Source organism: Poromitra crassiceps, assembly GCF_964638095.1.
Source record: "Poromitra crassiceps genome assembly, chromosome: 2".
Taxonomy (NCBI): Eukaryota; Metazoa; Chordata; class Actinopteri; order Beryciformes; family Melamphaidae; genus Poromitra; species Poromitra crassiceps.
The window spans coordinates 18445783-18469065 of record NC_139624.1 but is presented as its reverse complement, the minus strand read 5'-3'; the positions used below and the strand labels follow the sequence as shown (position 1 = coordinate 18469065).

The 23283-nt window shown below is 43.1% G+C and overlaps 1 protein-coding gene and 1 long non-coding RNA gene across 2 annotated transcripts; both read left to right on the top strand.

Annotated features, from left to right (window-relative positions):
• Positions 1 to 145: 145 nt before the first annotated feature.
• Positions 146 to 16608, top strand: hspa14 (heat shock protein 14). The gene is made up of 14 exons (XM_083632111.1): positions 146 to 245; positions 1233 to 1313; positions 1900 to 1982; positions 3708 to 3756; positions 4422 to 4527; positions 4607 to 4697; positions 4818 to 4922; positions 5459 to 5620; positions 10757 to 10912; positions 12627 to 12729; positions 12917 to 13132; positions 13704 to 13868; positions 14071 to 14138; positions 16466 to 16608. Exons 1-14 carry the CDS (start codon positions 189 to 191, stop codon positions 16542 to 16544), a joined length of 1521 nt encoding a protein of 506 aa, XP_083488237.1. The 5' UTR covers positions 146 to 188; the 3' UTR covers positions 16545 to 16608.
• Positions 16609 to 21095: 4487 nt separating this feature from the next.
• Positions 21096 to 22882, top strand: LOC310794881. Its single transcript, XR_014553592.1, has 3 exons — positions 21096 to 21188; positions 21796 to 21821; positions 22655 to 22882. It is a non-coding gene; the product is annotated as an uncharacterized lncRNA (long non-coding RNA).
• The last annotated feature ends 401 nt before the right edge of the window (positions 22883 to 23283 follow it).

Sequence of the window (23283 nt, the reverse complement as noted above, 5' to 3'; positions counted from 1 at the left end):
AAAATGTGATCCTGTTCTGCGTACTCCGGTACAGTAGGTGGCGGTATGCACATTAATAGGTGGATTGCAATCTGCAAAAAAAAGAAAAACGCAAAGAAGAAGTTCCAAAGAAGCGTGCACGCGCCACGCGTCTCGGTCTCGCTCCAGTCCAGAGAGCAGAGCACAGAGCACATCAGTCCTTCTTCAACATGGCTGCTATAGGAGTTCACTTCGGCTACACATGCGCCTGTGTGGCGATATTTAAGGTAAGCAACGTTATAGAGGTAGTTTAACTTTCAATACGACAGACACAGGTTAGTTTGATAACAAATCTAAACCCTCATCCCAACAGGGAGAAACAACACCCGGCTAGGAGGACAGCAGTGGCAGGCTGGCAGCTGAGACTAGCTAGCATCTCCTAGCAGACTGTTAGCTTCAGTGTAACGTACTTAGCTTTTGGACTGAACAGTGTTTGAAGAAGCGGTTCTCAGTCATTCTCGGTGGAGGCCCAATACAGACCGTGTGAAAAGCTGAACTCTAGTATACAGCTTTTCATTCAGACGCTGACTGACCCAACCCCAAATCAGCTGCTGCTCAAACACATGTTTGGAGTGCTGCTGGGTGTAGAAAGCTGCTGCACTTACTTGGCCTCAACGCGAGACTCGATCAGTCGAAGAATGACTGATGAGTCGAGCGTTGATGCTACTATAGTCTTGGGTCAAATGGCACATAAGCTGCTGCACTATGCAGTATCAGTATGGGGATCAAAATGGCTAATAGAAAAACATTTTGACTTCAGATCTCATGCATACAATATACAGAAACATTATTACTCACTGAAGAAAAGGTGACCCAACAGTATTGGCTGCAACTTTCTTGCCTCGAAAAGTATTCAAGGATCTGATTTCCCATAAGTAGTAAAGGTCTAGCTCAGGGGTGTCCAAACCTTTTTGAATGGGGGCCACATTAGATGCCGTGAAATGTTTCTCGCATCATATGGGTTATACAAAAATCCTCCTTAGTGTTTTGCTTGCACCTGTGTTTTCCCTGCCTTCTCGCCCCAAAACGACCCCCGTGAAAAGGGTCTATTGGCCCCCGGGCGGACTTTGGACATGCCTGCTGCATAAACTTTCTGGCCATTTCAGATGTTCAGATCCTAAGACTATAGTGTAGCTGTAAATAATAATAATGTGTGTTTAAATCCTAAGACTATAGTGTAGCTGTAAATAATAATGTGTGTGTCGTTTGTCCAGGATGGTCGGGCTGATGTGGTGGCTAATGATGCCGGAGACAGAGTGACTCCAGTCGTGGTGGCCTACAGAGACACCGAGCAGGTACCATACACACCACTCTTGTTCAAGTTTGTTTATATAGCCCTTTATCACAACTTACAAGCATGCCTCAGAGGACTTCACAGCGAATGCGTCTAGCTAAATTTAACTGAACACAATCAATGAACAAAATTGAACAAATTTCTATAGGACAAGCTTAACGAAAAACACGGTTAGGCAAGAGCAGATTTACTATCTACACAGCCTAAACTACCTGGCCCTAAATGCACATGGGAAAAACTCCCCAAGAAAAGAAAAACCTTATTAGGAAGACCCCCCCCCCCCCCCCCATCATCAATGTGCTTTTTTCTACATGTAATTGCACATAGCAATATCTTGTAATTTGCACATTAATACTGTAGTAATCTGTTATTCATTTCTTTATTTTTCAATTCAATTAAGTTGGAAGAAATCCAGTATTAAAAAGACAATTTATTTTCAAGTTCAATACATGCATGATGTTGCCAAAATCAATGAGTAATCGCATTAAATAATCATGATGTCATCATGTCAAAAATAACCGTGATTATGATTTTTGCCATAATCAAGCAGCCTTATTGCTGACTGCTCTTCATCTCATGCCCTGCAGATCATAGGTATCGCAGCGAAGCAAGGCCGCGCCCGCAATGCTGCCAACACTGTGGTCAAAGTGAAACAAGTGCTGGGGAGAAGGTGAGCTATCTCATACTGAGCTGACACATGTACTCAACATTTTCACAACTTACCGTAAATTCCGGACTATAAGGCGCACCGGTGTATAAGCCGCACCTGCAAAGTTGACTGTTTTTTACATATATAAGCCGCACCGGACTATAAGCCGCGGGTGTTTTGATGTTTAATTACCATATGTAAGGTTTCGTGCACAGAGGGGATTGTCGGGAAAGAGATGGCTGTTTGGGGAAGCTCCCATTTATTAACATTTCAACAAAACAAGTTGCATATTTGCATAACGTATTCAAGTGTTACCATTTAGTGCAATAGTAGCTACAGAACATGTACTGTGCTGTGTAAATTTAGGGGTCCTTGGCATGAAAAAGGTTGAAAACCACTGATCTACATTATAGCCTACAGTAGTACCATAACAAAAAACAAAGCCTACAGCGCTTGACGAGGCAATATCAATGGCTAAATTAAATGTGTTTTTTTTAAAGTGCAAAATAAAGTGCCTGTAACACGACAGTAAGCGCGTAAGCCTAAAGTTGCAGTAACACGGCTGCTTAAAATATACGGTAATCAGCCTACCAGAAAAGTCATTAATCCTCGTCTTCATCTTTTAGGCTAAGGTGCAGTACACGGCTGTAACCAGAAAAGTCAAGTCATTAATCCTCATCTTCGTCTTCTTGCTGCGTACTAAAACCACCAAAGTCCTCATCTTCAGTGTCGGAAACGAACAGGCTCAGGGTGGCTTCGTCAGCCACTCTCCTCTCTCCTTCGTTGTCGCTCTCAAAACCAACGAACTCCTCTTCGTCACTGTCGGAATCGAACAGCCTCTGAAGGCCCTCAGCTGTGGCGGCGTCCTCCTCTTCATCACGCAGCAGTCCAGCCTTTCGGAACCCGTTGGTGATCGTGGATGTTTTGACACTCCTCCACGCTGTCAGGATCCACTGGCAAACTTGAGCCTTCAGTCGGATCTGAACGGCACCTCGGCCGTCTGCTCTCTGTGTCAACACCCTGATGCCAAGGTTACGTGCTGCTGCTCGATTTCCTTCTTTCCTTCTTCTTCTTGCCGCCATCGTCGTAACACAGCCAGTTCTCCATCTTTTGAAGCATGATGTTAGATTACAACGAGCTAGTTGTGTGGCTTAGCCTTCCAAAATGTTGCCATTAGTTTTTTAGAATGTAATACATAGAATTGGGAATGTTACATTCAATTTCATTCAGACTGTCTTTCAGGCTCAATCGCTGCCTTTTTCCCCCCGGAGCGAGGGAGGAGGGAGGGTGTTTTACTGTAGTGGCTGAGAGAGAGTAGTGGCACAGTGCTCCAATCAGGTCGCGAGGCACATTTTTTGCAACATCATCCAATCAGGGTCTCGCTCTCGTAATGTCTGTCTTGCTCTCGTTCTGCCTCATACCAACATCCATAGATTTTGGAGGTTCCCGAGTGGCCGTTTGCTGAAAAAATCCATAGATAAGCCGCACCGTTATATAAGCCGCAGGGGCCAAAAAAGGCCAAAAAACGGGAAAAAAGCCACGGCTTATAGTCCGGAATTTACGGTACATTTTATCTGTCTTTTTATTGAATTTCTCTCTTTCTGTATGTATTTATTGGGCTCTCTCTCTCTCTCTCTCTCTCTCTCTCTCTCTCTCTCTCTCTCTCTCTCTCGCTCTCTCTCTCTCTCTCGCTCTCTCTCTCTCTCTCTCTCTCGCTCTCTCTCGCTCTCTCTCTCTCTCTCTCAGCTTTGAGGATCCAGAGACACAGACTCACAAAGCAGAGAGTAAATGTCCAGTGAGTATCGTGTTGATGAGGCCCAAACCTGCCAGTTGCTTATGAAACATAGCGGTAGTTCTTGGCTTGTCATAGGGATGCAACTGTCAATCAATTTCCTTAATCGATTAATTGGTCATGTTAACGATCAGTTCATGGATTAATCGTTATATTAAAAAGAGCCTTTGACATACAAAATGGAAATGACAAAATGTGGGTTTTACACCTGTCTTTAGGCCTACTCAACAAGTTAATCAACCAACCAAACCTCCTGCATTAGCTGTTGTCATTGTGCTTGCAAATGTGCTGTATTTCAACATTGTATTAATGTTTACAATGAATACTGCTGTCTTTTTGGCTGTAAATCCACCGCACTGGACTTTTTGCCTGCTTGCTTGTCTTTCTCGTAAACTATCTGTTGAATTCAACATATAGCTGTAATCAGACTGAAATATAAACAATATAAACACATATTGCATAATTACACCTCAAATTAGGTCAACAAACACTTTGATGACGTCAACTTGGACAAACCGGAGATCTGAAATGAGCCCCGAATTTCCGACCTCGACAACCCGTTCAATTAATGTTTTTACAAGTCGGAGCTTGTTTTTCCCCACAAGTTCTTCTGAGCTGTCTTGAACAGGCTATACAGTATATAAGCGGTGAGTGCTGTGTTTATTCAGGTGGCCAACAGAGGAGACAAGCCTCATTATGAGATCACAGCCGGGGAATACACCAAGTACGTCGCTCCTGAAGATGTCGCAAAGCTCGTCTTCCTCAAGATTAAAGGTAGCCTGCCGAAAACGTGCCCCCACACACACACACACACAACAAACAATGAGTTGATTGAAGACGTTTCTTCCCGTAGAAACGGCTCAGTCAGCGCTGGGCTCTGACGTCACTGAAGCCGTCATCACCGTTCCCTTTGAGTTTGCACATGCTCAGAAGAGTGCTCTGAGGTAGGCCACGCTACAGCCACCTTATCTGCCGCAGCTTATGGTGGCCTGTATTTGACGCAAGCAATAAAGTCACATTTTCACAATTTTAATGGAAAATCCCTTGACTTTTATGTTCTGCAGGGAGGCAGCCGAGGCCGCCGGGTTCCATGTGCTGAGGCTGATCCATGAGCCGGCTGCAGCTCTGTTGGCCTATGACATCGGACAGGATTGTCCCTCCGGCAAGAGGTACAGTCCCTCTTCAGTCCTGTGGGGGGAGCAGTGTGCCTTCAAGTGTTTTAGTGAGGAGGTACAGTCCTGTGGGGGGAGCAGTGTGCCTTCAGTGTTTTAGTGAGGAGGTACAGTCCTGTGGGAGGAGCAGTCTGCCTTCAGTGTTTTAGTGAGGAGGCACAGTCCTGTGGGAGGAGCAGTGTGCCTTCAGTGTTTTAGTGAGGAGGCACAGTCCTGTGGGAGGAGCAGTGTGCCTTCAGTGTTTTAGTGAGGAGGTACAGTCCTGTGGGAGGAGCAGTGTGCCTTCAGTGTTTTAGTGAGGAGGTACAGTCCTGTGGGAGGAGCAGTGTGCCTTCAGTGTTTTAGTGAGGAGGTACAGTCCTGTGGGAGGAGCAGTGTGCCTTCAGTGTTTTAGTGAGGAGGCACAGTCCTGTGGGAGGAGCAGTGAGCCTTCAGTGGAGTCTCTGTGTTGACAGCCATGTCCTGGTGTATAAGCTGAGTTTCTGTGTTGACAGCCATGTCCTGGTGTATAAGCTGAGTCTCTGTGTTGACAGCCATGTCCTGGTGTATAAGCTGGGTGGGACATCCCTGAGCGTGACGGTGCTGCAGGTGAACGGGGGAATGTTCCGGGTCCTCAGCACCCACACCGACCACAGCATCGGAGGAGAGAGCTTCACCCAGGCACTGGCCCAGCACCTCGCCACAGAGTTCAAGAGGTAACTACTCTGTCCCCCTTCATCTGAATTTAAACTCTGTCCCCTTCATCTGAATTTAAACTCTGTCCCCTTCATCTGAATTTAAACTCTGTCCCCTTTATCTGAATTTAAACTCTGTCCCCTTCATCTGAATTTAAACTCTGTCCCCTTTATCTGAATTTAAACTCGGTCCCCCTTCATCTGAATTTAAACTCTGTCCCCTTTATCTGAATTTAAACTCTGTCCCCTTTATCTGAATTTAAACTCTGTCCCCTTTATCTGAATTTAAACTCTGTCCCCTTCATCTGAATTTAAACTCTGTCCCCTTCATCTGAATTTAAACTCGGTCCCCCTTCATCTGAATTTAAACTCTGTCCCCTTTATCTGAATTTAAACTCTGTCCCCTTTATCTGAATTTAAACCTTGTCCCCTTCATCTGAATTTAAACTCTGTCCCCTTCATCTGAATTTAAACTCTGTCCCCTTTATCTGAATTTAAACTCTGTCCCCTTTATCTGAATTTAAACTCTGTCCCCTTCATCTGAATTTAAACTCTGTCCCCTTTATCTGAATTTAAACTCTGTCCCTTTCATCTGAATTTAAACTCTGTCCCCTTCATCTGAATTTAAACTCTGTCCCCTTCATCTGAATTTAAACTCTGTCCCCTTCATCTGAATTTAAACTCTGTCCTAGGGGTGGGCGATATGGCAAAAATATCATATCACGATTTTTTTCAGGCAGGATCACGATCCACGATTTTATCACGATTCTTTTTCATCTTGGTTTTTAAGACTATTTTGCAACTTAACTGAACAGTACAAGTACATCCAAACTAATTTCAGGATTCGTACCGTCATGAAAAACCTGGAAAAGTCCAATTTAAAATACAATTCCCAGGCCCTGGAAAACTTGTAGAAAAAGTTTGGGAAAAGTCATGTAAAGTTTGATAACTTTACACGGGTCCACAACCCAAACTGAGTCCCGACCCATAGTTTGGGAAACACTAAGAAATAACGTTAACAAGCAGGCACGCGCTGAATAACGTTAGCTGAAAACTCGTTTGGTGGTGGCCTGACACAGTTCTACAAACTCGGTGAGGGAGGCAGGCAGACTAGCCACTTGGTTAATGGAGAAATAGGCTGCGTCATGCCTACATCATGTCATGGGCAACTGCAACAGACAGACCAAGCCCGACCAAGCAAAATGCATGTTGTGTTGCTGCAAAACATTCAATATTTTCAACATGAGAGAGGCGGTGGCATTAACGAGCCACGCGCAAATGAAGCAAACATCAAAGGCGCTGCTCGTCAAGGTAACGTTACTGTCTGCAACTCCCATCACTGGACTGTTTCAATCTGACCACAGCGAGGGAACTGCATCACCGAGCGAGCAACACGTCCCTCTCTCGTCAGCTACAGTATCAAGCAGGCAGCGTGACCGAAAAATTAAGTCTGAACTGTGGAGGCAACTGACGGCGGCTAATTATTATTATTATTTAACTTGTTCAAAGATGCCAGTCTGCTACTTAGTGTGTGTGTGTGTGTGTTCACATCACAAGTGAAACCAACTCCTCCTCTGTGTTGTGAAGCGGTGGGGGGGGGGGGGGGGGGGGGGGGGGGCGCTGGGAGTCATCTTTCAAACAGAAATTAGGGATGGGCATCGAATTTCGAATTTTCGAATAATCGTTGTTATTATCAAGGTCGACTTTTATTATTGAAATTCGAATATATAATAGTATATAGTAGTATAGTCAAATCGCTTGGTTTGAGCAAGTAAAACAATTTTTATAAGCATTTTAAGCAAGGTTTATGGAAAAATGAATGGCGGATGAAATCCCATGAAGAGGGAGAGGGGGTGACTTTGGCACCCCTTTGGCACTCAGACCTGAGCCTACTAAATATTTAATGAACCACTCATGATTGTCAAAACTGTTTTTTATTTTCGAAAATGTCAATGTCATGTAACATGTTCTTTAATTCAGTGGTGCAATGCTTGTTTGAGCTAAAAATCCACAGCAGAAGCTTTTTATATTAATTAATAAAGCCGTAGACTTAGAATCAGGGGAGACAATGCAACATTTCACTCACACAAAAAAAAAAAAAAAATTCATTTTTAATTTTTTTTACATTTTTATTTTTATTTTCGAATTTCGAATTAAATTAGAATTTGGCCAGCGAATTTCGAATAGTGTTTTTGCTAGAAATGCCCATTTTTTGAGTGAAATATTGCATTGTCTCCCCTGATTCTAAGTATAGTCAAATCGCTTGGTTTGAGCAAGTAAAACAATTTTTATAAGCATTTTAAGCAAGGTTTATGGAAAAATGAATGGCGGATGAAATCCCATGAAGAGGGAGAGGGGGTGACTTTGGCACTCAGACCTGAGCCTACTAAATATTTAATGAACCACTCATGATTGTCAAAACTGTTTTTTATTTTCGAAAATGTCAATGTCATGTAACATGTTCTTTACTTCAGTGGTGCAATGCTTGTTTGAGCTAAAAATCCACAGCGGAAGCTTTTTATATTAATTAATAAAGCCGTAGACTTAGAATCAGGGGAGACAATGCAACATTTCACTCACACAAAAAAAAAAAAAAAATACATTTTTAATTTTTTTTACATTTTTATTTTTATTTTCGAATTTCGAATTAAATTCGAATTTGGCCAGCGAATTTCGAATAGTGTTTTTGCTAGAAATGCCCATCCCTAATAGAAATGCAACTGATAGAATGTGCACTGCCTGTAGCGCGATTCTAATGATCTGTCTGGACAGGCAGATCGTGGAACCATTCTAATCGTTAACGATCTAAGATCGTCATATCGCCCACCCCAGTCATTCCCTTTCATCTGAATTTAAACTCTGTCCCTTTCATCTGAATTTAAACTCTGTCCCTTTCATCTGAATTTAAACTCTGTCCCTTTCATCTGAATTTAAACTCTGTCCCTTTATCATCTGAATTTAAACTCTGTCCCTTTATCTGAATTTAAACTCTGTCCCTTTCATCTGAATTTAAACTCTGTCCCTTTATCATCTGAATTTAAACTCTGTCCCTTTATCTGAATTTAAACTCTGTCCCTTTATCTGAATTTAAACTCTGTCCCTTTCATCTGAATTTAAACTCTGTCCCTTTCATCTGAATTTAAACTCTGTCCCTTTCATCTGAATTTAAACTCTGTCCCTTTCATCTGAATTTAAACTCTGTCCCTTTCATCTGAATTTAAACTCTGTCCCTTTCATCTGAATTTAAACTCTGTCCCTTTCATCTGAATTTAAAATCTGTCCCTTTCATCTGAATTTAAACTCTGTCCCTTTCATCTGAATTTAAACTCTGTCACTTTCATCTGAATTTAAACTCTGTCCCTTTATCATCTGAATTTAAACTCTGTCCCTTTATCTGAATTTAAACTCTGTCCCTTTCATCTGAATTTAAACTCTGTCCCTTTCATCTGAATTTAAACTCTGTCCCTTTCATCTGAATTTAAACTCTGTCCCTTTCATCTGAATTTAAACTCTGTCCCTTTCATCTGAATTTAAACTCTGTCCCTTTCATCTGAATTTAAACTCTGTCCCTTTCATCTGAATTTAAACTCTGTCCCTTTATCATCTGAATTTAAACTCTGTCCCTTTATCTGAATTTAAACTCTGTCCCTTTATCTGAATTTAAACTCTGTCCCTTTTGTCTGAATTTAAACTCTGTCCCTTTCGTCTGAATTTAAACTCTGTCCCTTTGATCTGAATTTAAACTCTGTCACTTTCATCTGAATTTAAACTCTGTCCCTTTATCATCTGAATTTAAACTCTGTCCCTTTATCTGAATTTAAACTCTGTCCCTTTCATCTGAATTTAAACTCTGTCCCTTTCATCTGAATTTAAACTCTGTCCCTTTCATCTGAATTTAAACTCTGTCCCTTTTATCTGAATTTAAACTCTGTCCCTTTCATCTGAATTTAAACTCTGTCCCTTTCATCTGAATTTAAACTCTGTCCCTTTCATCTGAATTTAAACTCTGTCCCTTTCATCTGAATTTAAAATCTGTCCCTTTCATCTGAATTTAAACTCTGTCCCTTTCATCTGAATTTAAACTCTGTCCCCTTCATCTGAATTTAAACTGTCCCTTTCATCTGAATTTAAACTCTGTCCCCTTCATCTGAATTTAAAGCCTTCAAAGTGTGTGTGTGTGTGTGTGTGTGCGCGCGCGCGCGCGCGCGTGCCTGCCTGCAGCTAATCTTGCGTACTACTGGTCAATAGGGGTGGGAATTGCGGAATAACTCTCGATATGATCACGATACTTGGCCCTCGATAACTATACAGCGTATACCTCATTGTGTGCTTCAAGTAAAGAAAAAACAATAGTAGAAGAAGAGTAAGATGGCTGCTGCCATAGGCATGTTACTGCTGATATAACTTGTAAACTTGTTACAGTTTAGCCTGTTGATTTGTTGAATTTCAGCCCAATTATGTCAAATTCTGCAGTATTCCACGTTTTACAGTTGATTCCATTTTTATTGGTCAATTCCGCGATTCCGTCCGCGATTCTGTGAACGCGGATTTCATTTGGCTCTACTGTTTGTGTGGAGGAGGCAGAGGAAGCGCTGCTGGTATCGATAAACTTGATACTGTAGCAAATGAGTATTGTATCCGTTTTAAATGTTTAGTATCGAGTAAGTACCAAAGTATCAATATATTTTGTTATCAATATAACAATATCTGTTTCTCAAAATGGCTGCGGGGAATCAGTTTCAAGATATACAGTATATACCGGTACGTCCATAATAATAATCGCGAAACCGTGATAACCGTGTTTTTTTTCTCAGACAATAATAGTACATCAAAATGTATAATCGTTGCAGCCGTAGTCTGATATCACCACCAGCCCTACCTGGCAGAGATTAGTGTCAAGTGGTCAGACCCAACGTCTTACGTCAGCACGACGGAGGGTCTGAAACACACAAGTCAGCATTTCCAGGTTTTGCCAGAGCAAATCCACATCCACTCTGTGGGTCAGGTGCAGGACAACTCAATCACAATGAAGATTGTAAGATCAAAACGTCTATAAACTGAATGGGAGCTTATCCAAACCAGTGTGGACTTTATTTAAGTCATGTCATGCCTGTCACTCTTCCCAGCCACCCTCATGTAGTTTGTGTTTCTGTGCAGGTCCTTCAAGCAGGATGTGAGCGGGAATGCGCGGGCCATGCTGAAGCTGATGAACGGAGCGGACATGGCCAAACACTCGCTGTCCTCGCTGGGATCGGCCAACTGCTTTGTCGACTCTCTGCATGATGGCAGGGACTTTGAATGCAACGTCTCCAGGTAAGCAAGCAGTCTGCCTGACACACAGCTGCCTTTCACATGCTGCCTCGTTATCGAGTCTGATACTGCCATGTGGTTTTCATTTAGGCCAAAATAGATTGATTTGGATTCCTGGGAAACTTGGATTCCTGGGAAACTCTTGCACGCGGTTAATTGGAAAGTGGACACATTTATTACTTTTAGAAATCAAAATAAGGCTCATGCATGAATCTAAATGATTTGAGCCCATCTGAATACTCTAAAGTTTAGAGTATTCAGATGGGCTCTTTCCATCAATGGAGAAGTGGTAGAGAGGGTCACCTCCGTCCGGTTCCTCGGGACCACCATCCATGAATCCCTATCATGGGATCTCAACACCAGTCTCAACATCAGCAAATCCCACCAGAGACTCTTTTCCTGCGGCAGCTCAAAAAGTTCAGGGTTAGTCAAGCCAGCAATGACTCACTTCTACAGGTCTGCTATTGAGTGTTCTTACTTTCTCCATGCTTGTCTGGTTTGGTCACACAACCACTCAGGACAAGACTCGGCTGGAAAGAGTAGTATGCTGAGCATCTAAAATCATCGGCTGTAGTCTCCCCTCACTCACATCACTCTTTTCCATAAGAATAATGAGGAAGGCTAATAAAATCATAGCAGACAACTCTCATCCAGCACACCACCTCTTCAATCTCTTCCCATCAGGCAGGAGATACAGAAGCATCAAGAGCAAAACATCTCAGAGATAGCACCCACCTCCTTGCTATTAGACATCTGAACTTGCACTGATTCATTGATTATGTTTGACCTATAGCACTTTAAACTGTATGCACTTCTGCTGAATACCACGCTGCTGGATACTGTTCCTGAATGGTTCTTTTTTCTTGTGTTTAATATTTATTGTTTGTATATGGTGTGCTGCTGCTGCACTGTCTTTGTCTTTTTGTCTGAGAGTGAACCAAGACAAATTCAACTATCAACTATGTTGACACGCCAATAAATGTATTGAATCTTGAATCTAGAGAGAGTTTAGAGTCTAAACTCTTGCAGTGTTGAACAGCACTCCAGAGGTGTCTTGTTTCGACAGCAGGCAGTATGATACAGACAAAGGCAGACAGTTTAATAGCTACACTTTCCAAATGAGGAAGAAGCAATGTCGTTTTTTTATAATGACATTCATAAAACTTAAATCTTGTGAGCCCGAGTGTTACAGATTTAGTAAGAAGTTCCCACTTAACATCATGTAAAGTCCAGAGTACTTTGTGTAGGGTTTAGACACACATAGACCAGAGTACTTTGTGTAGGGTTTAGACACACATAGACCAGAGTACTTTGTGTAGGGTTTAGACACACATAGACCAGAGTACTTTGTGTAGGGTTTAGACACACATAGACCAGAGTACTTTGTGTAGGGTTTAGACACACATAGACCAGAGTACTTTGTGTAGGGTTTAGACACACATAGACCAGAGTACTTTGTGTAGGGTTTAGACACACATAGACCAGAGTACTTTGTGTAGGGTTTAGACACACATAGACCAGAGTACTTTGTGTAGGGTTTAGACACACATAGACCAGAGTACTTTGTGTAGGGTTTAGACACACATAGACCAGAGTACTTTGTGTAGGGTTTAGACACACACAATTCATTTTTTTTACTCATTTGTACTGCAAGAAATGGTGCAAAAAGGCCAGGTGTGTGAATAGCTTGACATCAGTGTGAATCCTGTTTCCACAGAGCTCGCTTTGAGCTGCTCTGCTCCTCCCTCTTCAACAAGAGCATCCAACCAATCAAAACCCTGCTGGAAGAGGCAGGACTCTCCACCAGTGACATCAACAAGGTGTGTGTCTGTCTGTCTGTCTGTCTCTGTGTTTGTCTGTGTGAGAGACGGAGACACACACACAGGTTCTGGTTATTTTAATGAGATTGATGATGATTAATAGGGCTGGGAATCACCACTGATTGATTTCCTGATTTGATTCCCGATTCGATCTGCTTCCCTATCGATATTTACACGGTGTGTTTAGGTTGTTCTTTGCGGCGGCTCGGGCAGGATCCCTCGTCTCCAGCAGATGATACGCGAGATGTTCCCCGAAGTGGAGCTGCTCAACTCGGCACCTCCCGATGAGGTCATTGCTGTGGGCGCCGCACTCCAAGCCGGCTTATTGGTCGGCAGAGATAGCCCCGCCCCCGAGGACGAGTCGGTCACAGTGGACACTTCTGCCTCCGACATACTGGTGAAGGTATACTGGTCAATTGAATGCCCCGTTCCATTTGCACTGGGAACTAGGAATCTCACAGTTCAAAGGTCAGGAACCCCTGTGACGTCACCTGATCTCCAATTTCCTACGCCGATCTTGGGGGAGCCTCACCAGCCCCGACCTCAAAATCCAATATGGCAGCTCTGCGCTTCAACAGTAGTGAAAGTTGTAGTAAATACTGTTTATTAGCACTTCTGTCTTATTTATGTCTCTTTAAATCAGTCATACACACGGTGCTGTCTAACTTCTATCTGTGGATGTTGCTACAGAGTTTTTATGTGTAAAATACAGCTAAATGCATTGTTATCAACTGTCATTGCTAACGATGGCTAGCCTGGCTAGAGCTAACCCTGGCTGGTTTACAAATTGTTTTAATGGAACCTGGTGAACTTGGTTCTCAACTGGGATATCCCTAGTTCCCAATATAAATGTAATGGACCATAAAACACACAGACAGAAATTAACTGTTCAGGGGTGTGAAAACATAACTGATTTTTTTTTTTTATCTCCATTTGAATCTGTTCTGTTTTGCCCAACGCTATGTGCGTCACAGGAGGTGGACGAATCAGGAGCCGAGGTGTTCAATGTGCTCCTCCCATCAGGCACACCCCTCCCTGCCCGTAGGCATCACATCCTGAGTGGGCGGGGCCAGCTGTCGTCCCTTTCTCTGGAGATTTACCAGAGAACGACCACCGAGCAGCTCGACAAACTAGCCAAGGTACTGGAACCCTGACACCAAGCTCTCCCTCTAATATATATATATTAGGGTTATATATATATATATATTTTTTTTTACACACGGGCCGCCAGTTGCCCAGGTCTGGTATAAAGGCTTAGAACATTATGATGGAACTTATATGGGCTTTCGAGTAGAACAATTGGTAGAAATTAAGGTGTGTGTGTGTGTGTGTGACCTACAGATTGTCCTCAGAGATCTGGAGCCCAAAGACGACACCCATGACATCGACACTGTGCTGACCATGAAGAGGTACTGCTGCTTCCTGGATCACTGCATGTTTGACCTCTCTGGTTTCTCCTTTAACTCAGGGTTACCATGGCTCTGGAAAGTACTGGTTTCTTCTTTAACTCAGGGTTACCATGGCTCTGGAAAGTACTGGTTTCTTCTTTAACTCAGGGTTACCATGGCTCTGGAAAGTACTGGTTTCTTCTTTAACTCAGGGTTACCATGGCTCTGGAAAGTACTGGTTTCTTCTTTAACTCAGGGTTACCATGCCTCTGGAAAGTACTGGTTTCTTCTTTAACTCAGGGTTACCATGGCTCTGGAAAGTACTGGTTTCTCCTTTAACTCAGGGTTACCATGGCTCTGGAAAGTACTGGTTTCTTCTTTAACTCAGGGTTACCATGGCTCTGGAAAGTACTGGTTTCTCCTTTAACTCAGGGTTACCATGGCTCTGGAAAGTACTGGTTTCTCCTTTAACTCAGGGTTACCATGGCTCTGGAAAGTACTGGTTTCTCCTTTAACTCAGGGTTACCATGGCTCTGGAAAGTACTGGTTTCTCCTTTAACTCAGGGTTACCATGGCCCTGGAAAGTACTGGTTTCTTCTTTAACTCAGGGTTACCATGGCTCTGGAAAGTACTGGTTTCTCCTTTAACTCAGGGTTACCATGGCTCTGGAAAGTACTGGTTTCTCCTTTAACTCAGGGTTACCATGGCTCTGGAAAGTACTGGTTTCTTCTTTAACTCAGGGTTACCATGGCTCTGGAAAGTACTGGTTTCTCCTTTAACTCAGGGTTACCATGGCTCTGGAAAGTACTGGGATTTATTTGGGGGGTGGAGGGGGGGGGGGGGCGTCAAGGACTTGAAAGTACTTGGATAAAAGAGAGAGAGAGAAAAGTGCTTGGCGTCGTCTCAAAATGCACCTATGATACCACTTTTATACATCTGGAGTGCTGTGCCAAGCTTGATATACGTTCTTCCTCTCTACTGTAACAAACTGACTTGAGGTGCATTGGAAATGAGTGGGCGTGCACTCAGTGGTGTGGTCTGGTTTATTGTAGTGGGTCTAGAGATCCAAAGTCACCGCCTACTTCCTGCTTCAGCTACGCACCAGCCTCGGAAAAAATATGGTGAACGGCGAGAGACAATCATTATTCTGATCCTGTTTGAATTGTGCCACGAAGTACACATGCGATTTTCCCTCAGTTTAAAAGATAACTTTGCATGTCAAGAAAGCTGCAGTTACTAAAACGTAACCTTTAGTTTTGTATGAAACCACTCAATCAACTACATCGCTCGTCTCGCACAATATACGCCACACCAACATGGCCCGGCGGGAGACACGTCACTTATGCGACTGGTTGTGCATAGTATATATATTCTTTCTGATTTCCCCACCATTTTTCTCCCCAATTGTACTTGTCATTTACCCCCTGCTGCCCCGGTCGCTACTCCACCCTCTGCCGATCTGGGGAGAGTCGTAGACTAGCACCATGCCTCCTCCGACACATGCGCAGTAGCCAGCCGCTTCTTTTCACCTGACAGCGTTGAGCTTCACCGGCAGGACGTAGCACGTGGGAGGATCGCGCTATTCCCACCAGTTCCTTTCCGACCTGAGCAGGCGCCCCGACCGACCAGCTAGTGCGGTGACCAGGACACATACCCCTAATCCGGCTTCTCACCCGCAGACACGGCCTGTATGGACGCCCGACCAAGCCGGAGGCAACACGGGGGCGCAAACCTGTGTTGGTAGGCAGGGAATCTACCCCTGCACTACCCGTGCGCCCATGCGTAGTCTTTCTGATTGATCACTTATAGTGTAACAGTTTTATGACAACCTGCAACTTTCTTGACTTGCAAAGTGTAAATCTTGAAATAATTTGTCCTTGGAAATAGGGCTGTGAATCTTCACTGGCCTCACGATTCGATTCGATTACGATTCAGAGGGCTACGATTAGATTAGATTACGATTATCGATGCATCTCGATGCATCTTAAATCGATGCATCACTTTTTTCCGCAATACATGATTTATTTTTTCTCACTTTCTTTTTTCTCACCGTGTGGCTACTTTTAAAATAAAAGTGCATTTGGAATTGCATTGTATTATGATCCATAATTAAAATAAACAACTGCATGTACTTCCATTAGATTTTATTTGATTATAAAAAATAAATCGATTTTTGACATTTGTGAATCGATGCAGAATCGTGCACGTCCGCATCGCGATGCATCTTATAATCGATTATTTTTGACACCCCTACTTGGAAAGGAACATTACAAAAGAGTGGCAATCTTGTTAACCCTTTTCCCGTGTGTGTGTGTGTGTGTGTGTGTGTGTGTGTGTGTGTGTTACAGGGACGGCTCTCTCCACGTCTCCTGTGTCGATCAGAGCAGTGGAAAGTCAGAGGTCATCACCATAGCAGCGGCATCCTGAAACCATCGTCCATCCAAACCAGCACACTGAGACTGTTTTTTTTGTTTACTCAATAAACGTATATAAAGCCAACTATATGTTCAGTTTTATTCATGACTGAATTCTGCAGAATGTACAACTTTTAAAACTATGTGCATTCAAGCAGCATTATCTTACATGAGCTTTTCTGCATACAAGATACAAGATACTTTTATTGCCACACAACCAGGTTGGTGGTATTTATTTGATTGATTTTATTTTGGATAAAGAATAACAAAATCCAAGGGATGACATGAAGAAGAACAAGAGATATAAACCAACATAAGTTCAAAAACTATTAACACCGGAGGGCTCACAAATCTAGCTTAGTCAGAGTTTTTTCTCTCCTTCCACTCCTTGGGCTGAGCTTAAAGGAACACTCCGCCCATTTTCAACCAGCTTTGTATCATTAGAACATCAGTAGTATATCAGAAAACTGTAAACGGTTTTGAAGTCTCATTTAATTTGACAGTTATTGAGTGTTAAAGGGTGGACCAGTGACATCACTGGTCCACACTAACTCAAATTAATAACTCATTAACTCAAATCAACTCTCAATAACTGTCAAACTAGATGAATGATGAATAGTTTGACAGTTATTGAGAGTTGATTTGAGTTAATGAGTTATTAATTTGAGTTAGCGTGGACCAGTGATGTCACTGGTCCACACTTTAACACTCAATAACTGTCAAATTAAATGACAGACTTCAAAACCGTTTACAGTTTTCTGATATACTACTGGTGTTCTAATGATACAAAGCTGGTTGAAAATGGGCGGAGTGTTCCTTTAAGGATGACCCCTCATTAGTTTGTTCTGGGCTTTTTGGAGCCTGTCTTTAGATGTCTTTGTTATACCACTGTACCAGGATATACAGGTGGTGTAGTCATAGTGACATTGAATTAAAGACGTAGCTAAAGTCTTCATGGTCGTCTTGTCCAGGAACTTAGATATTCTTGCCAAATACTTTGTCCTTGAGTGAATTTTCTCAATGACAGAGAGGGCCATAGCTTCACTCACACACTTACAGATCCAGTGTATGATTTCAGTACAGTATATTCTGTATACTATACATATACATTTACCCCCCTTCCCAACAATAAATACAACACAGACAAGTCAAACAGAGTGATCAGGTGCTTAGTTAATGTGAGGGGGGAGAGGGAGTAGGGGGTCAAGAGAGTTCAGGGTTCGTATGGCTGTTGGGAAGAAGCTGTCTTTGAAGCGGGTGGTTTTGGGGTGAAAAGAGCTGTGCTACCTGAGGGCATGGGCTGAAATAGGTGGCGTGCTGGGTGGGAGGGGTCCTTGGCAATTTTGCCAGAACAAGTGACTGTACGGGAGGTGAAGATGGAGTCCAGAGAGGGAAGGTCACATCCTATGATTTTGGAGGCCTTAGAATGCAATTTACCTAAAGAATAAATAAATAAAATCTAGTTCTGTAAACATACCTTTAGTTTAAGTGGAAATTGTATTTTAATGATAGAAAAAGAGGCCTCCTTTACTTTTTTCTCATCTCAGAAAAACACTTTCCTGTCAAATACACTGTTACTGAACTGCCTAGGATGCTATTGAACAATACATAACCAGTGGTTGTATGGAGATATATCTCATACAGTTTTATTGCAAATGAGGTGTCTTTAGACATACCCCTTCTCTGAAACATTCTGAATGGGAGATAGGTGACATAATAGCCTATACTATATAAGTTAAGAATGCTCACTGATGGTCATATTTGGGGAGGGACACACCAGGTGACTGTACTACATCACCACATACAATGTGAGTAGTATCTCTCTCTCTCTCCTTCCCTCTCTCTGTCTCGGGGTACGGTGGTGCAGTGGTAAGCGCTGTCGCCTCACAGCTCGAAGGTCCTGGGTTCGATTCTCACCTGGGACGTTGTGGGCGCTCGAGTTGTGACCCCCCCCATATCTTCAGTGCCTACTGCCCAGGTGGGCTATCTCGTCGAAAGGGCCTTTCTGTGTGGAGTTTGCATGTTCTCCCCGTACCCCCCAGAGGGTTCCTCCGTACATAACCCCCCACTAAAAACATGCAGAAGATCGTCATCCGACCAGTGACGACAACATCTGAAGTTGGTCCAATGATGGTCCAATGAAGGTCCCCGGGCGCTGGAAAGAAATAGCGACCACTGCTCCTGGCCTGCCCCCTGGAGGAAAGGACAAGCCTGGATGGGTCAAATGCAGAGGACATATTTCACCGGCCACCGTCAGCATGAGTGTGTGTAGTGGCCGCATGCATGTGTTGTAGTGTGTTCGTGTGACAATAAAGACGGGCTGCCGTCTGAAATCGTAAAAACAAAAATCGTAATCGTCTTGCTCTCCCTCCCTCTCTTTCCCCAGGAACACGTCCCCTCTGCTTAGCCCTCCCCCCTCCTCCCTAAGAACTTTCCTCCTTCACTCTCTAAGGGAGAGGGAGAGGGAGCCTCAGCCCAGCACACCTGAGACCACAGACTCCTCCACAAGGCCGCGCCTTTCCTCCCCAAGCCTCTTTATTCTCTCCATCCACTCTCAATTTGCCCAACTCTGTCATCTGTCTGTGTCCTCTGTGTTCTGTCTGTCGTCTGTGTCCTCTGTCCATTGTCTGTCTGTGTCCTCTGTGTTCTGTCTGTCCTCGGTCTGTCTTCTGTCCTGTCTGTCCTCTGTCTTCTGTCTGTCGCCTCGCCAAGACGCTGCTGACGTGAAATGGGCTGTGGAAATTCCTCAGCTAACACAACTGGAGGTAAGAGTGAGCAAGTGTGTAGGTGCGTGTGCGTTTGTGTGTAGGTGTGTGTGTTTTATGAATTTCCAGTGTATTAACGTTAAAGCATTTTGATCTTGACATTTTTATACTGGCCATGTTTTCATATGTGAGCCTGTCAAATGTCAGATCAAAATGGGAGAAAGTGATGTTTTCTCTGGATATTGCCAGATTCACTGTATTCCTTTTGGACATGCACGTGACAATTTATATAATAAAATATTGCGATACTATGCTGTATGGATTTCCCCCCACTCCTAGATAAATGTCCTTTGTATCCTTATAAGTTGTCACATTTGATACATTGATTTGAACATGTGCATATAAAGCTAACTGTACTGCAATATGAATAGTAAAGTGTTGTCATAGATGTGTGTGGTCAAGTGGAAAAAGGCTGATGGTAAAAGGCTGAGTCATCTAAATGACAGGTGTTGTGTTTCAGAGCTTTCCTGCTGCTCAGCACTTTCCCACTCCCTGAGTCTCTCAGGTTCTGATTGTCTGACTGACTGACTGACTGAGTGTGTGTGTGTGTGTGTGTGTGTGTGTGTGTGTGTGTGTGTGTATGTGTGTGTGTGTGTGCGTGCACGCGTGTGTGTGGGCGCGTGCGTGCGTGTGTGTGTGTGCGTGTGTGTGTGTGTGTGTGTGTGCGCGCGCGCGCGTGTGTGGGCGCGTGCGTGCGTGTGTGTGTGTGTGTGTGCGTGTGTGCAAGTGATTTACAGACAAGCTTTTTAATTCACACTCGTATTCTCTCTGTGTTGACATGACAGCTGCCCACAAAAAGTGATGCTAAATCTGATGCTTTGTAATCTGCTTCCCCACAGCTCAAGCCGAAGCTTCACAAGAAGTGTGAGTAAGGGGAAAGGGAAGTATGTACTGTATGTACTAGGCATCTTGTATGTATGTACTAGGCATCTTGTATGTATGTACTAGGCATCTTGTATGTATGTACTAGGCATCTTGTATGTATGTACTAGGCATCTTGTATGTATGTACTAGGCATCTTGTATGTATGTACTAGGCATCTTGTATGTATGTACTAGGCATCTTGTATGTATGTACTAGGCATCTTGTATGTATGTACTAGGCATCTTGTATGTATGTACTAGGCATCTTGTATGTATGTACTAGGCATCTTGTATGTATGTACTAGGCATCTTGTATGTATGTACTAGGCATCTTGTATGTATGTACTAGGCATCTTGTATGTATGTACTAGGCATCTTGACTGCAGCTCCCCGAGCTGGCCCTGCAGCTTGCATGCGCAGCTCAGCCGCTGCGCGGCCTCGCCCGGCCTGCAGCTCGCCCGCTGTGTGGGCTCACTTGCTCTTATGACATCACTGATGACCACTGCGTGTCGCGGCCTCGCCTGTTCTATGACATCGTATTTAGGGCAATCACCTAATTAAAAAATCCGGCTCCGTCAGGTCACCCGCACAGCCCAGGGGCGGAAGCCATCGTCTTCGTCTGGTTCCTTCCAATTCTACCTACTTATACTCCCATCACTTATACAGCCTCACACTGATGACATCATCACTGATGACATCATCATCATCATCGGGCATTATTGTATTACTGATTTTGTCTCTTATCAATAGGACAGAGGAGCCTGAAGATGAGAAGAAAACGTAAGTTGCGATTTTGTCTGTGTGTGTGTGTGCGAATTACCTATTCTATTGCATATATTTTCAGTTATATATAGGCTGTGTGTGTGTGTGTGTGTGTGTGTGTGTGTGTGTGTGTGTGTGTGTGTGTGTGTGTCCACAGGGACGATGGAGGTGTGTATTTGGGTATACCAACAGATGGAGGTGTGTATTTGGGTATACCAACAGATCTCAGCGCTGTGCCTACCATTCAGATCGGCTCAGCAGTCAAAGGTCAGACTCACTGGAGAGAGAGTGACAGAGACTGAGAGTGAGTGAGTGTGAGAGAGAGAGAGTGACAGAGACTGTGAGTGAGTGAGTGTGAGAGAGAGAGAGTGACAGAGACTGTGAGTGAGTGAGTGAGTGAGAGAGAGTGACAGAGACTGAGAGTGAGTGAGTGTGAGAGAGAGAGAGTGACAGAGACTGTGAGTGAGTGAGTGAGTGAGAGAGAGTGACAGAGACTGAGAGTGAGTGAGTGTGAGAGAGAGAGAGTGACAGAGACTGAGAGTGAGTGAGTGTGAGAGAGAGAGTGACAGAGACTGTGAGTGAGTGAGTGAGTGAGTGAGAGAGAGTGACAGAGACTGAGAGAGTGAGTGAGTGAGAGAGTGACAGAGACTGAGAGAGTGAGTGAGAGAGAGTGACAGAGACTGTGAGTGAGTGAGTGAGTGAGTGAGAGAGAGTGACAGAGACCGAGAGAGTGAGTGAGAGAGTGGCAGAGACTGTGAGTGAGTGAGAAAGAGAGCATGTGACAGAGTGAGAGAGAGTGAGTGACAGAGTGAGAGTGTGTGCGCGTGCGTGTGTATTTGAGACACTCATTTCTAATTTCTCCCTCTTTCCTCAGATGCTAAGTGACAACCAAACACCAAGGTAAACAAGAGAATCTATCACACATCTCATGGAGCCACAGTATCTTCTACATGCTGCAGGTTGATTGGTACATTAATTGGTACAAGGCTTTACCTTCTCATGTGGATTTGAACTCTGGCTGCAATCAAACCTTTAGTGCAGTGGTTCCCAACGCCCACAAGGGGTCACTTGATGAATCAAAGGGCTCACGAGATGATAGGATACAAACAAAATTACTCACTTTTCTGTCATTTTTGCTTTATTTCTTGTGGATTTCTGTATTTTACCTCCTCAAGCCTCTAAAAGTATTCAAATAAAACAAATAAGTCCTCTTTCTACAGCTGCAAGGTTAGTCGATCAGCATAAGATTAACCAGGCAGCAACTATTTTGATAATTGAATGAGTGTTTTAGTCATCTTTTTAAGCAAAAATGTAAAAATAAATAAATAATAATAATAATAATAATAATAATAATAATAATAATAATAATAATAATAATAATAATAATAATAATAATAATAATAATAATAATAATGAGCTGGTTTCAGCTTCTCATGTGATGATCTATTACTTTTCTATGTCCAACATGATGATAAACTGAATATCTTTGTGGAACTTAATGTCTTGGGTTTTGGACTGTTAGACAAAGCTTGACATTTGAAGATGTTATTTTTCACTATTTTCTGACATTTTATGGACAATAAACCGATGAATCAAGACAATAATCAGTAACTGTATCATGTGACGGGGGCTCCCAGGTACTTTGCTTGATTTGAAAAAAGGTTGGGAAGCACTGCTTTAAACAGTAGATCAATGACCGTCCTCCTTCCTTCCTTCTCTCTTTCTTCCATCAGCACTCACCTGCAGACAGAAGAGGGCGTGGTCACCTGCAGACAGAAGAGGGCGTGGTCACCTGCAGACAGAAGAGGGCGTGGCTCTGAGGAAAGGAACATTCTACCTTCTGCTTTAGGGCAGACTTTTTCTCACCCACTGTGTTGAATCACCAGTCAAATCTCCATGGACCTTTGAATATTTGTAGCAGCAGACTTAAAGTTATACTATGCAATATTTTTATGGGCCTTCAAACAGACTTTATTTTTCTCTTCTTTTTTTACATTTTAATCTTTTAGATTGTTCTCTTTATATAAGTAAAAATCACTTTCTAAGATCTAAAACTGAGTTTTAGATGTACTTGAAAGCCATAAACATTGGAGCAAAACGGGCTGTGTTTTGAGTTATGGTGCAATAACAACAATTAAAAGAGCACATTGTCCATCTAGTCCTACTCTTCAAGACTTATGACTTTGAGATGGAAAAAATAATTAAGTTTGTTTATGTGTGAAGGGCCTTAAAAAAAGTTGCATAGTAGACCATAGACATTGTCTGACATTTTCATACATCTACATAGTATCTGTTTTGCTACCCTCTGTCTGGGGATATAACACAATATCACCAATTGTGACTATGTAATCTTGATATCAAG